This window comes from Psammomys obesus, unplaced genomic scaffold (assembly GCF_907164565.1).
Source record: "Psammomys obesus unplaced genomic scaffold, mPsaObe1.curated_primary_1811, whole genome shotgun sequence".
NCBI classification, from domain to species: Eukaryota; Metazoa; Chordata; class Mammalia; order Rodentia; family Muridae; genus Psammomys; species Psammomys obesus.
The window spans coordinates 28,709,216-28,723,171 of NW_026590062.1; the positions used below are offsets into that span (position 1 = coordinate 28,709,216).

Genomic DNA, 13,956 nt, shown 5'->3' on the forward strand with positions numbered 1-13,956 from the left:
AAAGAAAGAAAGAAAGAAAGAAAGAAAGAAAGAAAGAAAGAAAGAAAGAACATTGCCACAAAGTTGCAAAAGCAACAGGCAAAGCTGAAAGCAAACACTGTCACCTGGTCTTGTCAGGCCCAAGACTGAGGTGGAGACATGCTAAGCTGGGCGGGCTGAAGCACAACTCTGGTTCTGAGGGAAAGAACACTGGCATAGCACAATGACCAAGGATGGACTCAATGCTCAGATCTGGTGTCCTGGGAGCCTCAGGTCAAGGTAGTTCCTACTTGGGCTTTTCACGAGAGCATCCTGATGGCCCCTCTGACCTCAGTTCTCTATTCGTCTTATCCATTTGGTGTTCAGAGACAAGTCAGCACGTTACTTTTCACGAGTGGGAGAGGTAGGACATCATGAAGTCCCACCGCGCCCATACCTTGCGACACAGGGGCTCCTAGTGAAGCAGAACCTGAAGCTGGGTGCCTGGTGTCTTCCTGGTGACTCCTGGGACTTGGAGGTAAGAGAAAGGAGGAACAAAAATCTTACCAACAGGGTTTAAAGACTTCATAAGCTGTCTTCACTTTGTTGAAAACATTATTGTGATTTAGCACATTCCAAAACTTGGGTAGGCAAATTAAAAAAATGCAGATGGTAATAAAATGTAGTCAGTGGAGGATAAGGGAGATGAGGGAAACAGTGGGGAGAAGCCTGTTCTAGACAACTTTGTGGGGTGTTGGGGAAGCACATAAGGCCAGTTCTTACTCCAAAAAAGGTGTGCCTCAACCCAAACGGGGCTGGTAAGCAGCACAAATGGACAAGATGGCCTCCATCTTTTATCCTTAAGGCAAGGGGGAGGAGCTTGGCTTCCCCATTGACTGAGGTTCAGTAAAGTCTACCTTGGCCTAATTTGGAAAGCAGCTGGCTTTGATTCACGGCCTAAGCTGGAGAGTTGGCTTAGTGATTAAGAGCACCAGGTTTGTGTCCCAGCACACGCATGCTGTCTCACAAAGGTCTGCAACTCTAGTGCCAGGAGATCCAATGTCTCTTCTGGCCTCCATGGGTACCAGGCATACACAGTGCTGGCAAAACACCCCTACATAATACAAAAATAAAACGTGTTAAAAAAGGAATCCATGGCCCTCTTCCTCAGCAGGAGGGGGGGTCTCAGTGAGGACAAAGGGGAGCTTGTGCTTGGTGTGCATGGTCCAAAGGAGCAGGGAGCTGTAACGTTTTGACTTGGGAATCTAGAGCGCAGAGCAGTGCTCATGACTGGAGGAAATGAAATTCTGGGTGCCTTTTACAAGTGGCTAGAGCTTGAAGCCACTGCACTGGATGAGATAAAGAGGAAGGGAAGATACAGCTCCAACGGTTGTAGCAGAGGCCCGGCAGAGGAAGAGGCAGGAAACCGCCCCAGAAAGCAGTGGTGAGCCTGCTCCTGGGCTCCAGAGTCCTGTGCTTTGATGCTCCCAACCAAGGACAGATTTACAGATCATTAACAGATCAGCGCAGATTTCATGGCATCACAGGTTCACCAGCGAAGCCTTCACATCAGAGAGGTGACAAATTTGGGACATTTCAGACTACAGTGTTTAGGAGGCTGACTCAGCGATCTGGGCATAATGCAACCTAAAATTTTTAGCTGGGTGAGTTGGGCGCCATTAACTTTTTTGTGTTGCCTCCACCTCCTGATCAATAGGTGCAGTTTATGAGGGAGGACTGTTGACGAAAGCTATCGGAGTCATTATTTCTAACAGTACGTCAGCAAGCAAGGCCTGTCTGCCTGGGCAGGCACCACGGGAGCTACTTTGAGGCTGGCATGGGATGACCACTCTTACAGAGAGAACAGAGTGTTGATTTTGAAGACGTAGGCTATGAGCGGACTTGAGTCTAAGAAGCAGCTGTGTTCAGTCAGTGATGCCTCTAAGCCATGTTTCCCAGTGAGGCCTAGTGCTCGACAGCTAGATCGGATGGACGGGTCTGTTCGGACACAGCCTCTTTATTTTTTTATTTATTGGTAAGGCTGCTTCCCCCCTCAGGGGGAGGTGATCAAAGAACAGGCCAATCAGTTTATGTCAGAGGCAGTCCCTCTTCCCATTACTATGGAACCCACTTGGACACTAAACTGCCATGGGCTACATCTGTGCAGGGGTTCTAGGTTATCTCCATACCTGGTGCTTGGTTGGAGTATGAGTCTCTGGGAAGACCCCTGTGTTCAAATTTTCTGGTTCTGTTGCTCTCCTTGTGGGGTTCCTGTCCTCTCCAGATCTTACTATTTCCCATATCTTACATAAGATTCCCTGCATGTTGCCCAACAGTTGGCCATAAGTCTCAGCGTCTGCTTTGATAGTCTGCAGGGCAGAGGCTTTCAGAGGCCCTCTGTGGCAGGTTCCTAGGTTGTTTCCTGTTTTCTTCTTCTTCTGATGTCCATCCTCTTTGCCTTTCAGGATGGGGATTGAGCATTTTAGTCAGGGTCCTCTCTCTTGATTAGTTTCTTTAGATGTACAGGTTTTAGTAGGTTTATCCTATGTTATATGTCTATATGAGTGAGTATATACCATGTGTGTCTTTCTGTTTCTGGGACAGCTCACTCAGGATGATCCTTTCCAGGTCCCACCATTTACCTGCAAATTTCATGATTTCCTTATTTTTCATTACAGAGTAATACTCCATTGTGTAGATGTACCACAATTTCTGCATCCATTCTTCAGTTGAGGGGCATCTGGGCTGTTTCCAGCTTCTGGCTATTACAAATAAAGCTGCTACAAACATGGTTGGGCAAATGTCCTTATTGTGTACTTGAGCCCCTTTTGGATATATGCCTAGGAGTGGTATCACAGCCTCTTTTTTTTAAGGGATGTTTAGACTCTGGGCCCAGTGATAGGCTCGCTGTGACATGCTCTGGCCACTGTGGAGCAGCGGCTAGGACTTCAACCATGAGCTCCCTTGGACTGTGAAACAAGGGGGTGGGGCACTGGGGTCCAGACACCCAAAACCCAAAAGTGATTAACAGACAACTGTCAAAGGGAAGGGGTGACTTGGCCCCCAAAGACTCTTAACACAAGAGGACAATACTAAACTAGCACATAAAAGTTTCAAAGGGGACTGTGGGGCTCCTAGACAGAGAAAACGGCTTCCTGCCAGATGTCTGGTCCTCCAAAGTGCTGGGACCCTCAGCCACCCCCCCACCTGCTTCAGCAACTGCTTCAGGCAAACTGCACACAATCGCCTGCTATCCCACAAATACGCTCTGCTCTCCCTCGGCTTAGCAGCCTTCAAGGAGGGCCTACTTAGAACCTTTCCCTCACCTGCTTCAGATAATATCCCTCCACTGGCGTGATGGGAGTGGAGGTTAGCCCTGCCATACAGGCAGCGCATACATACATACACGCTGAAAAGCAAGCAACGTTGACAACACTAAGCTAGACCCAGCAGGCTTCCTTTATTGGGGTGACCTTTTGTTCTGCTGTGTACAGGCTGTCCTGCCGGTTTGAGGCCAAGTTAGGGTTTGTCTGCGATCTGCAGAGCTGTGAGCCCCACCTGTGTTTAGACGCCTTGTAAAGTTAGTGGGCCAACAACACACAGGTGCCGTGCCAAGCCTTTACTTCTAAATTTGTTGCTTAAGTATTCAAATACTTTAACTCCCAGTCAAGATTTTTCTCTGAATGCCATAAAATGTCTATAAACATTCACTTTGTGGATGTGCATGTGTTAAACTATAAACACTAAAGGAAACATACACTCATTCACAGAGTGAAACTTTCACACTTTTTTTTTAAAAGAAATGAATCTTGAAACACACCATCACCAATTGTGTGCTTATGACAGAATCACTAAAAAAAAGAAGCTCGCTGGTACCAGGCCCTTGGGGGTTTCTACAGATGGTACAAAAGCAGCAACTGGATATCCGTGTGGGAGCTTTGGGCAAATGAAGATCAAAGTCAAAAAGAAAAAAACAATTTCACTTTATTTTAAAGACAATGATTGGCATACAGAACGTATGCACCAGCATAAAAGTAAACTTTCATGAAAAGCATTAAAATCCATTATAAATTAATTTATTAAATAAGTATTTGGTATATGTGATGGTTTTATTAGATATTACTCTTATTTATTGCCAACCCCCCAAGTCAAAACAAATCAGAAAAATCTCGTAACTCCAATTTACACTAGATAATTTCTTTCCCCAAGTGTGTATGCGTGCTGAGGTGTGACCACAATACAGTCCTGCTGGTCACTCTCCATCAACCATAATATGACAGGACACAAGAGGCTAAAAATGGCTCATCATAATTTATTTTATGTTAAAATGTACAGCTTTGTTTTTGTTTTTCTTTTTTTGAAGTAACTGACTAAAAAGAGAACAGATAAATACAAGAGTGCTGCTGGCTCCTATTTTACAAGGTCACGCCTCTCCGCTGGGCCCTCACTGTCACCTGTACAGGTACAAAGGCTACAAAAGGAAGCAATAGAAACAGACACAAATAACCTTTCTGCTTTTTTACATGCGATTTGTAAGCTTAGTGTTAGCTATTCACAAGCTACCTTTCTATTTTTCCTTAAAAAATAACTCCAATATTTTATAAAGATAGAAAAATCTACAGATGGAATGAAAATGTAAAGTTAGAGGCATTTCCATAAAATAGCAACTTTACACCAAATTCACTATTTTTTTTTAAATCCTGCCAAGTATTTGGACATATATGAAATGCTTCAAAACCTGACAGATAAACACTGAGATATGCTTCATTCAATAAACAGAAGTGTGCATTTATAAAACAGAAAGCTGCCTTTCCCCAAAGGAACCTGCCACCAAAATGGAAAAGGGTCTCAACTTTACACCAAACATTTAGTGATAAATCCCCTTGACTAACCAGACGGGGATAGCTCTGATAGCTCTTTACAGTTTTATAATTAACAAAAATAGAGTTTGTTTTTTTTTTTCAACCCTCAAATTAGGGTGCCCTAATCAAGGCAAAAAACTTAAGAAATGGCTTACCGTTAGCACAACACTTGTACAGTACTACAAAATGCACTGTCACTAACAAGGACATTAGCGGCATGCTGAAGTGTCACTTAAACAAAATATACAGTGATTGAAATGCTAAAGGCATTTACACGGAGTAGACAAGGAAGGAAAAAGCTCCAGAGGATTTGGGGAGGGGCTTGTGTCCACACTGTTGATGGAAGCAGGCACAAAGTGTGGCTGCTGCTAAACTCCAGTCCTAAGAGAGGCCTTCCTTTGCAGAGATTTTATATAAAAGTAACAGAAACAAAGGTAGGTACCAAAAAAGAAATAAGGAAAAAGAAAAACAACGTGTATAAGGCTTTCTGCTGCATACAGCTTTTTTTTAATAAATGGTGCCTACAAATGTTTTTGCATTCACACCAGTGCTGGTTTTGAAATCGTACTCTTCAAAGGTATTTGTGCAGATCAATCCAATAGTGAGGCCCAGTGGGCTCTGTGGGCTGCCAGGCTGTCTACCGTCTCATGTAGGACCCATTGAGAGACTGTTTGGACATGCCTGTGTTCATGTAGCCGTGGTGCCCGGGGGCCGTGTACATCATGTTACTGTGGGGTGGGGTCTGCATTGGCTGCTGGGCATATGGCTGGGTGCCCATCATGCCCATCTGCATCTGCATAGGGTACTGGGGTGTCTGGTTCATGTAGCCGTGGTTGCTGTGGTAGCCACTGTTCATCATTGGCTGGGACATGCTGTACCCGTTCATGGCATTCAGAGTGTTCATGTTCATGTTCACAGAGTTGACATTGTAGGCTGGCGCTGGCATCAAGTTTACACTCATGTTCATGCCTCTTTGCATTGTTAAAGTCCGTGCAGGACCCTGCATGGCTACAGTTTGGGAACGCCCGTAGAGTTGGGACTGATGGGTGGTGGCAGCAGGTGACAAAGATGCCGACTTGGCTCTCATGGAGACGTGGCCCTTGCTGGCAATCTGCGTCTGCAGTCTTTGGCTGTGGGAGATGCCAATGTTTGATGCAGCCATGTTCCGCTGCAAGAGAGGTGGCGGCAGGTTCATGGGAGGAGGAGTCAGGTTAGGGGGTGGGGTCATGGTAGCTTGTGCTTGGGGCCCCCCAGGAACAGAGTGCGGAGACTGGGAAAGCTGGACAAGCCCTGTGTTGCCTAGCGGTGTAGACAGAGAGGCACTGTTTGCATAGGAGGTCACAGCAGCGGAGTGGCTGTAAGGCAATGAATGATCAATAAGCGTGTTAGTTAACTGCTGCAGTTTGGCAAGGCTGAAGGTGGCGGATGGCTGTGGGTAGTGGCCAGCCCCAAAATCACTTTGACCCATTCGCTCATATAAGCCAATGTTGGCATTGCTGGTCTCGGGGATGTCAGCCAGCTGCATGGGTGGGGTGAAGTTGGCGGCCATGCTGCACTGAGCTAGCTGCTGACTGCTGCTGGGAGGCCTCTCCGCCACACAGCCTTGGGGAGACTTGACGCTGCAGGTTGGAGGGGAGCTGATGCTGGCCTGCTGCAGCATGCTGCAGCCCCCGCTGATGTTGGACATCTGCTGGGTGACAGCACAGCTGCTCTGGGTTAGATTGCTAGAGGTGAGACTGCTGTAGGAGCAGCTGTTCTGGGAAGAGCCATTTCCACAGATGCTGCCTCCCAGGGTTGAGTCATAGCTGCTTGGGTTTTCATAGTTCTCTGTTGTGCTCTCGATACTGCCCAGGTCACTAAACCCACTGTCTACGACTTGCTGTGAGTGATCTGAGACTGACGGGACATCCATCATTGGACTAGTCTCCATGTTTTGCAGAGGTGGCACTGTGATGGCAGTCTGATCGGGGCTGATTTGGGCATAGCTGTTCTCTAGGGTAGGGACGCTGGGGCTGTTGACAGAACGAACTGACTGGCCAGGATGGGAATGGACAGATGAAACAGGGCTACTGTGGTCTGACTGTTGGCATTCGTCCAGCGCGGTGGCAATTTGAGGACTTTGGTCTGTGTGTGTATAGTTCTGCAGGCTTCTACAGGCCTCTTGAGTCTCGGCACAATCCTGAAAGGTGTCATCCTGTTCCCTGTTTTCTTGGGTCAGAGACTGAACAGCCTGGGCGGTCTCCGAGTCAATCTCCACAGTGGCTGTGCCTCCACCTTTGAGCTCAGCATCACCATCATCACTGTTCTTTTGGTCCTGCTTCTGTGTCTGTTCTTCTGGGGGTTCCTCATCAGACTCAGGGGCGGTTCCAGGGTCCCCAGCAAGCTCTTTTGGCTCACTGTTACATGAAACTGCAAGATCAGTGCCACAGTCCATCAAGACCTCAGGATTAGAGTGGCTAGGCTGAACACTAAGGTCTAAAAAAGCCTCCTGGCTCTCAAGTGCATCTTTGAAGGGTTCCTTGGAGAGGTCTCCTCCCTTGAGGTCTGCAGACTCCATGTGACCGTCATCTTCATCATCTGCATCATGGTCCTCGTTGTGAGATGGCTCTTCTTCCTCTTCCTCCTCCTCTTCATGATCATCCAAATGCACAGGTTCCTCTTTTTCCATGGAGATTTCTGGTTCCTCTTTTTCCTTACTTGTAGCACTATCTTGGTCTTTTTCTGCAGTTCCTTCTTCCTCTTCCTCCTGTTCTTCCCGCTCTTCCTCTTCCTCCTCCTCCTCCCCTTTGATGAGGTCTTCCTCATCTACTTTTTCACCTGGTGATTTATGTGGACTTACAGGTGCACCTATCTCTTCCCTTCTGTTCCCATCCTGAGGCAGCAGGGCTTCCACGGCCTCTGTCACCTCCCTCTCTGTTTCCTCAGGGATGCCCTTGTCTTCCGAAAGCTCCTTCTGCTCTTCTGCTGTCACCTGGTCGTCTGGCTCCATGGGTGTCTCTGGTGGGGTGTACAGATTCAGTTTAAACCCCGGCTTCCTCTCCTTGTTCTGCTTCCATTTGGAGAGCCCTCGCTTTGTTCCTTTGGGCCACACTTGTTTGCACTTTGGAGGCTCGGGATTGTCTTTGCTGCCTTCTTTCAAGTTTTCTGCATTATCAACCACATCTTCTTAATGAAGAGACAAGAAGAGAGAAGAGCACAAGTTTTAGAAAGTATAACCACAGACAACTGGACATATCTCTCTAAAATCATTAGCAAGCACTGATTTCACTTTAGCACTTGGAGAGTTGATGGGAATATTGTGGCATGAACTGAGCTGAGTAACCCAGGCATAGGAAAGTAAATGACATCCTATGATGTCAAAGCTGGGAGTTCCACAATACTAAAAAAGTAAAAGAAAAAACCAATTTCACCAGGCAGTGGTGGCACATGCCTTTAATCCCAGCACTTGGGAGGCAGAGGCAGGTGGATCTCTTGAGTTCAAGGCCAGCTAGGACTACAAAGTGAGTCTAGGACTGCCAGACTCACTATTTCAAAACAAAACAACAACAACAAAATCCAAACAAACAAAATAAACCAACAAACCCAAAACCCAAACCAATTTCATCAAGAGATCTGGAAATACAGTGGGGCAGGATGAACGCTAGCTTATACCTAAATCATCACTGTACTCAGAACATTAATTTGCCTCCTACTTGAGGAAAGGACCTTCTCTTTGTGAACACCTGCCAGATACTTATTTATTTTTATTTATTTATTTATTATGTACATTTGGTGTTTGGCATACATATTTGTCTGTGTGAGAGAGTCAGAGCCACCGGAATTTGACTTACAGACCAGACACTGTGAGCTGCCATGTGGGTGCTGGGAAGTGAACCAGGATCTTCTGGAAGAGCAGCCAACTCTCCAGCCCCCAATTTGCTACATTTAAATAATCTCAGATTACATAAGTTTGTGTTTATTTATTTTATGTGTGGATGTTTTGCTTACATGTTTGTCTATGCACCATGCACATGCCTTGTGACAGAAGAGGCCAGAAGAGGGACTCAGCAACCCTGGAACTAGAGTTATAGATGACTGTGTGCCACCATGTACATGCTGGGGATGGAACCTGGCTCTTCTTGAAGAGCAGCCAGTGCTCTTAACTACTGAAGCATCTTTCCAGTCCCAGACATTACTTACTTTGGCAATAAAAGCACACTTGTGTACCTTTGAAATGAAAGAGTAACTACACAGTGTATCTGCAATCATCGTCACTATCCTCACCGTCATCAGCATCTTTAGGATCAGGATGTGTGAATGATATAACGGCTGATATAATTACCATAGTATTACCAAACTTAACAGTTTGCCCCCATCAGTGATTATGTGCATAGTATATCTGGGATCAGCTGGCTGTTCATGTAAAGTCTGATTTAGAAACAGGGTGTAATTGAACACTTTGTTGCAAATCCAAAACCTATTTTTCTGTGCCCATCTGTACACAGAAATAAGAATGTTTGTTTATACAAACACAGCAACAAACATTCAGATGAGTAAATATGCACACGTCAGATGCCCAGGACCTAACATCTTTAGGAAATGAAGAATCGAGTGGAGAATGAAGAGTGACATTCTTAATAGAAATCCTATTTTAGCCAGGTATGGTGGTGCCTGGTCTACAAAGTGAGTTCTAGGACAGCCAAGGCCACGTCTCAAAACAAACAAACAAACAAACAAACAAACAAACAAACAAACAAACAGTATTTCAGAGAATAAAACAGTCATAGAATTGATGCAGAATGAAATGAGTCTAAAAAGGTAAGATCATTTCCATATTAAAATGACTGTACATAAACTTCCTACAGGCATCACACTCACTGATGAGCTGAGAACACATATGTAACATAGGATGATTCTGCACAAATGCCCAGCTCCAGGCCTCGGCCAGCTTCCTAAGGATGCTCAGACCATTTCTTCTGTTCACAGCAGCAGGAATCAGCCATGTCAATGTCTAGATTCTAGGGTTTTTTTGTTTGTTTTGTTTTTGATAGGGTTTCTTTGTGTAGCCCTGGTTGTCTCAGAACTAGCCCTGTAGACCAGACTGACCTCTAACTTGGAGATTCACTTGTCCTGCCTCCTGCCTGAGTGGTGGCATTAAAGGTATGCAACTATCACCTTCCAATTTAGACTACAAATCTTTTGAGGCATCTCTTCATCCCTAGACTCTAAATCTAAAAAAAATAAAAAAATTAAAAAAAGCTCTTTCCATTTATAAGTGAGTCTGTGTGTCTGGTTGTCAGCTAGGCAGCAAGTGCCTCGACCCACACTTATTATCCTATGTAGCACAGATCCTATCAGTTTCTAGAGGAATACATCTCTACATGAGAAGATGAGTTCTCTGAGAATCACTTTAAGAAAGGAGACGACTGTGAAAGAAATCTGGTAGAATGTGACCACAAAAAGTAACGGGAACAAAGCAGAGGTAACTCATCCACAGGCTTCCAAGCAAATACCGACAAGTGGAAATGAGGCTCGACCCCCACCCCTGGAAAGTGACTCTCCTGCAGCTTGTCTCACATGCAGACGAGAGGCTGGGGGAGACAGCTCAGTGTGCAGTGCCTGCCGCACAACCACGCAGACTGAGTTCAGGCTCCTTGCACTCAGGAGGCCAGGTGGAATTCCCTGTGCCTGGAACCTCTCAGTCACTGGCAAAGACGGACTCACAGGTCTTGGGAGCTCACTAGGCAAAAGGCTAGCTGAAAGAGGTTGAGTTCCAAGTAAAACTGTCTCAGAGACAGAGAAAGAGGTAGATAAGAGAGAACAGGCCAGGTGTAGTGTGCATATCTTTAATCTTAGCACCCAAGAGGCAGAGGAAGGCTGACCTCTGAGTTTGAGGCCAGTGTGTCTATATAGTGAGTTCCAGGCCAGCTTGCTACATAGTGAGAGCCTGTCATTAAAAAAAAATAAAAAATAAAAAAATAAAAAAAGGAAGAAATTTAAAAAGAACAAAAAAAGGGAACAACAGATATTCTTTAAGGATTCAAGGAGGTGTTGGCTTATGTTCTCAAGAACAGCCGTAGACGGCAATTCCTGTGGTTCTCTGAGAAAGAGACAGGGTGTTCCCTAGGCTGCAGCTCGTTCTGGGCAGTCGTTTCAGCCTTCCAACTATAGGGAGGCTGTTCCACAGATCCTCTTCATTTATCTTGGAGAACCTGTGCTAACAAGGTAAGGGATATGTGCTTTAAATGGGGCATCAAAGGCAACTCACTGGCGTCTGGCACATTTGTAGAGGATGGGGGAAGAGGGTGTCCCTGTCAACTTCAAAAGAAGTCTGCCTGTGGGATTTCTGTATCACCGCCTGTTACCAAAGCTGCTACGGACAGAGTGGGTAAGTTCAGATGGTTCTGGATCACAGTAGGCCCTCAGACCCTGCTGAATGTTAGGGTGCCCCGAGAAGTTGTTTTCAAGAAAAACAACTGCACACTCATTGCTCACACTGGCGGCATATGCCCTGAAGTCCAGAACACTAGGCAGAGGACCACACAGTGGCATCAAGGAGCACACACTGTGTTTCCTTCTGGTCTTCCGAGTTCCTGAGGATGCGCCGAGACAGTTTCTACAGAAGTAAGATGAACCCACCGGAGGACTATTCTGCTTTTGAAGCTAACACAAAACCCCACTCCAAGGGAAAAGGGATGAGCCACTGTGAACAAGAAACGAGAGCCGGCACGTGTTCCAGGCGCACCGGCACACCTGTGGATCCGAGCGGCTGCAGCCCGTGTAACCCCCCACTCACTTCTACAAAGGGCAGCGTTCTTGAAGAAATGATTGTCTTTTCCTTCCTCCTCCTCTGTTTGCCTTTTCTTCCCCGGCTGATGTTGGAACGCTTTCCTCAGAACTGGCTTCCTGCTCTCTTCCTCCACTTGGATCTCACAGGTAGGCTCCAGCTGCGGCATCGGCCTCTCTTCATCCGAGTTGTCAAAGGGCTCATTCAGCACTTCCGTCGTCTCGGAAATGGTCTCAGTCGTTACACTGCTGTTGATCCTCCTGCGTTTACGACCCCTTTTCTTCTTTACTACAAAAGGCCTCTGAAATTAATTCCAAACATAATACATAAGTGCTCCTGAGAAATGAAATGTTTGAGGCGGTGTGCAGCAAATGTGTACTGAATGTGCGCCTGAGACTCTTACGTGTCAAGACTTCTGCAATGCCTTTGTACTTAACCTTCCATTTGATGCTCCCACCCCTCTTGGGCGCCACGAACACAGGCAAAGCACTTGTTCACTCAAGCGATGCTTGGAGGGAGGACACCCTAGCAACCTGACTGCAGACTGTAAGAGCTGAGCACTGCTTTTCTAGCGCACATTTCTGAGCGGCACTTGCCAGCTTCAGTATCTGGCCTATCAGACTGCTTCTAGAAACTGGTTTTATAAATGTTGCAGTCATCAGTCTCGGGTCAGTCACTGTTACTCTGTACCTGTACTGCACCATGAGGAACACGCAGGGTGGAAGACCAGCCTCCTTGTCCCAGGTGCTGTCTACTGGTTAGAAAACAACAGATAGAGATTGGTGGTTGCTGGGATGTGAACAATTAAAAACTTTACAGTCTATTTTGATATGGAAGATGCCTTAAAAAGTGATGAAATCTCTGAATAAGATACTGGCACAAATGATCTCCCAAGGTTGCAACAATAAGCTGTCTTCCCAAGGGGGGAGAAAAAGCACGTAATATATAAAATTTAAATAAAGGAACAGATAGACTCGATGCTAAGATATGTGTCAATGAGCCATGAGACTGATGGAAATGCTCTCCGAGGTTCAGTGTGTCTACATGAGTGGCCCTCTAGGGCCATAGTGTAGCTCACTGGCGGAGCACTTACCTCTCATGCACAAAGTACTGAGCTCCATTCCCAGCATGGCGAGGGGGCAGGGGCCCTACCTCCAGATAAACAGGGCCAAAGACTTCCTGTACCTTACATTTTTAAAATGCTTTCAATGTTCTTAAAGAACATAGATAGGCCTATTCATAATTCTAAAATTTAACCATATCAGTAATTTAACACTTGTTCTTAGTTCCCTTCATCTGTTTACACTTCCTAAGCCATGAGACTTTCCCAAACATGAGTGCAGCCAGTATAAAGAGCTGGTTTCCTTCAGGTTGAATGGGAATGGAGAGCGGTGTCAGGTCCTGAATGATTCTGGCTTTCTATGTTTTAGATCACACTGCTCTCATTATCCATGAATGCACGCTCTGCAGAAGGAAGTAAAATGCTCAGGAGCCAGCAGTGCACGTCATGCAGCACTCCCCTCTGCGGCCTCCAACTGTCAGATCAGAAGAACGAACCTAGCTGGGGTTAGACCAGCAAACTGCCTGACAGATAAATAGCTCTTGGGAAGAATGTTCATTTGTACCATGTCGAGACTATATTAGCAGTATCTGGCCCTGCTGTATGTCACAGTTAGAAAAGGCAGATGAGGATAGCAGATGTGAGAGAACAATTACAGACACCCCCCCCCCCCAAAAAAAAAAAAAAAAAAAAAAAACCAAAGAAACCCAGTGCATCACTTTCTGTACCACTGGGTATGAGCTGGTGTGATCTGGAGAAACCACTTGGTAACCACCATGATACGATGACGAGTTTCACTACTGTGTAGCTGGCCACACATGCAGAACACCAGCAGCAAAACCAAGAGTCTGAAATTCCAAACAACTCTGTGTGTGTGAGGGACATGAAAGGCAGGAGCACTGCGTTGGAGTTCTGAGATGTGGCTGGCCCTCCAGTGAGGCATGCGATGTTGTCAAGTGTGACCTCCCCAGGCCTTGAAGGCTGGCCAGGTACTCTCTGTGGTACCCCCTGTGGTTGTCATGACTGGATTTATGATTTATTCTTGTCCTGCACACCAGCAGGTGGCAGTGACCACCAAACTTAGGGAGCTAGCATGCTGCTGATACCAGTAAACACAGCCACAACTGTAAGATGAATGATTATGACACTGGGTCAGTGAGACCACACACACATAAACTACATCTACAAAGACAAAAACTAATAAAATACTGCAGAGATGAGCCAGACAGACTGAAAACAGCTCACAGGCTGAAAGGCTCCACACACACACACACACACACACACACACACACACACACACACACACACAC

The 13,956-nt window shown here is 46.1% G+C and overlaps 1 protein-coding gene across 6 annotated transcripts in view; it reads right to left on the reverse strand.

Annotated features, from left to right (window-relative positions):
* Positions 1-4,045: 4,045 nt before the first annotated feature.
* Positions 4,046-13,956, reverse strand: part of Kat6b (lysine acetyltransferase 6B) — a 164,900-nt gene continuing 154,989 nt past the window's right edge. For 2 of the 6 annotated variants that reach the window (XM_055606191.1, XM_055606190.1), the window contains exons 16-17: positions 11,596-11,887; positions 4,046-7,985 (exon numbers count right to left, since the gene is read on the reverse strand). In XM_055606191.1, the coding sequence (XP_055462166.1) occupies positions 5,458-7,985; positions 11,596-11,887 (2,820 nt within the window). In that variant the 3' untranslated portion in view covers positions 4,046-5,457. The remainder of the gene's footprint in view (positions 7,986-11,595; positions 11,888-13,956) is intronic. The other 4 variants (XM_055606193.1, XM_055606195.1, XM_055606192.1 and 1 more) reach the window with 3 other exon arrangements.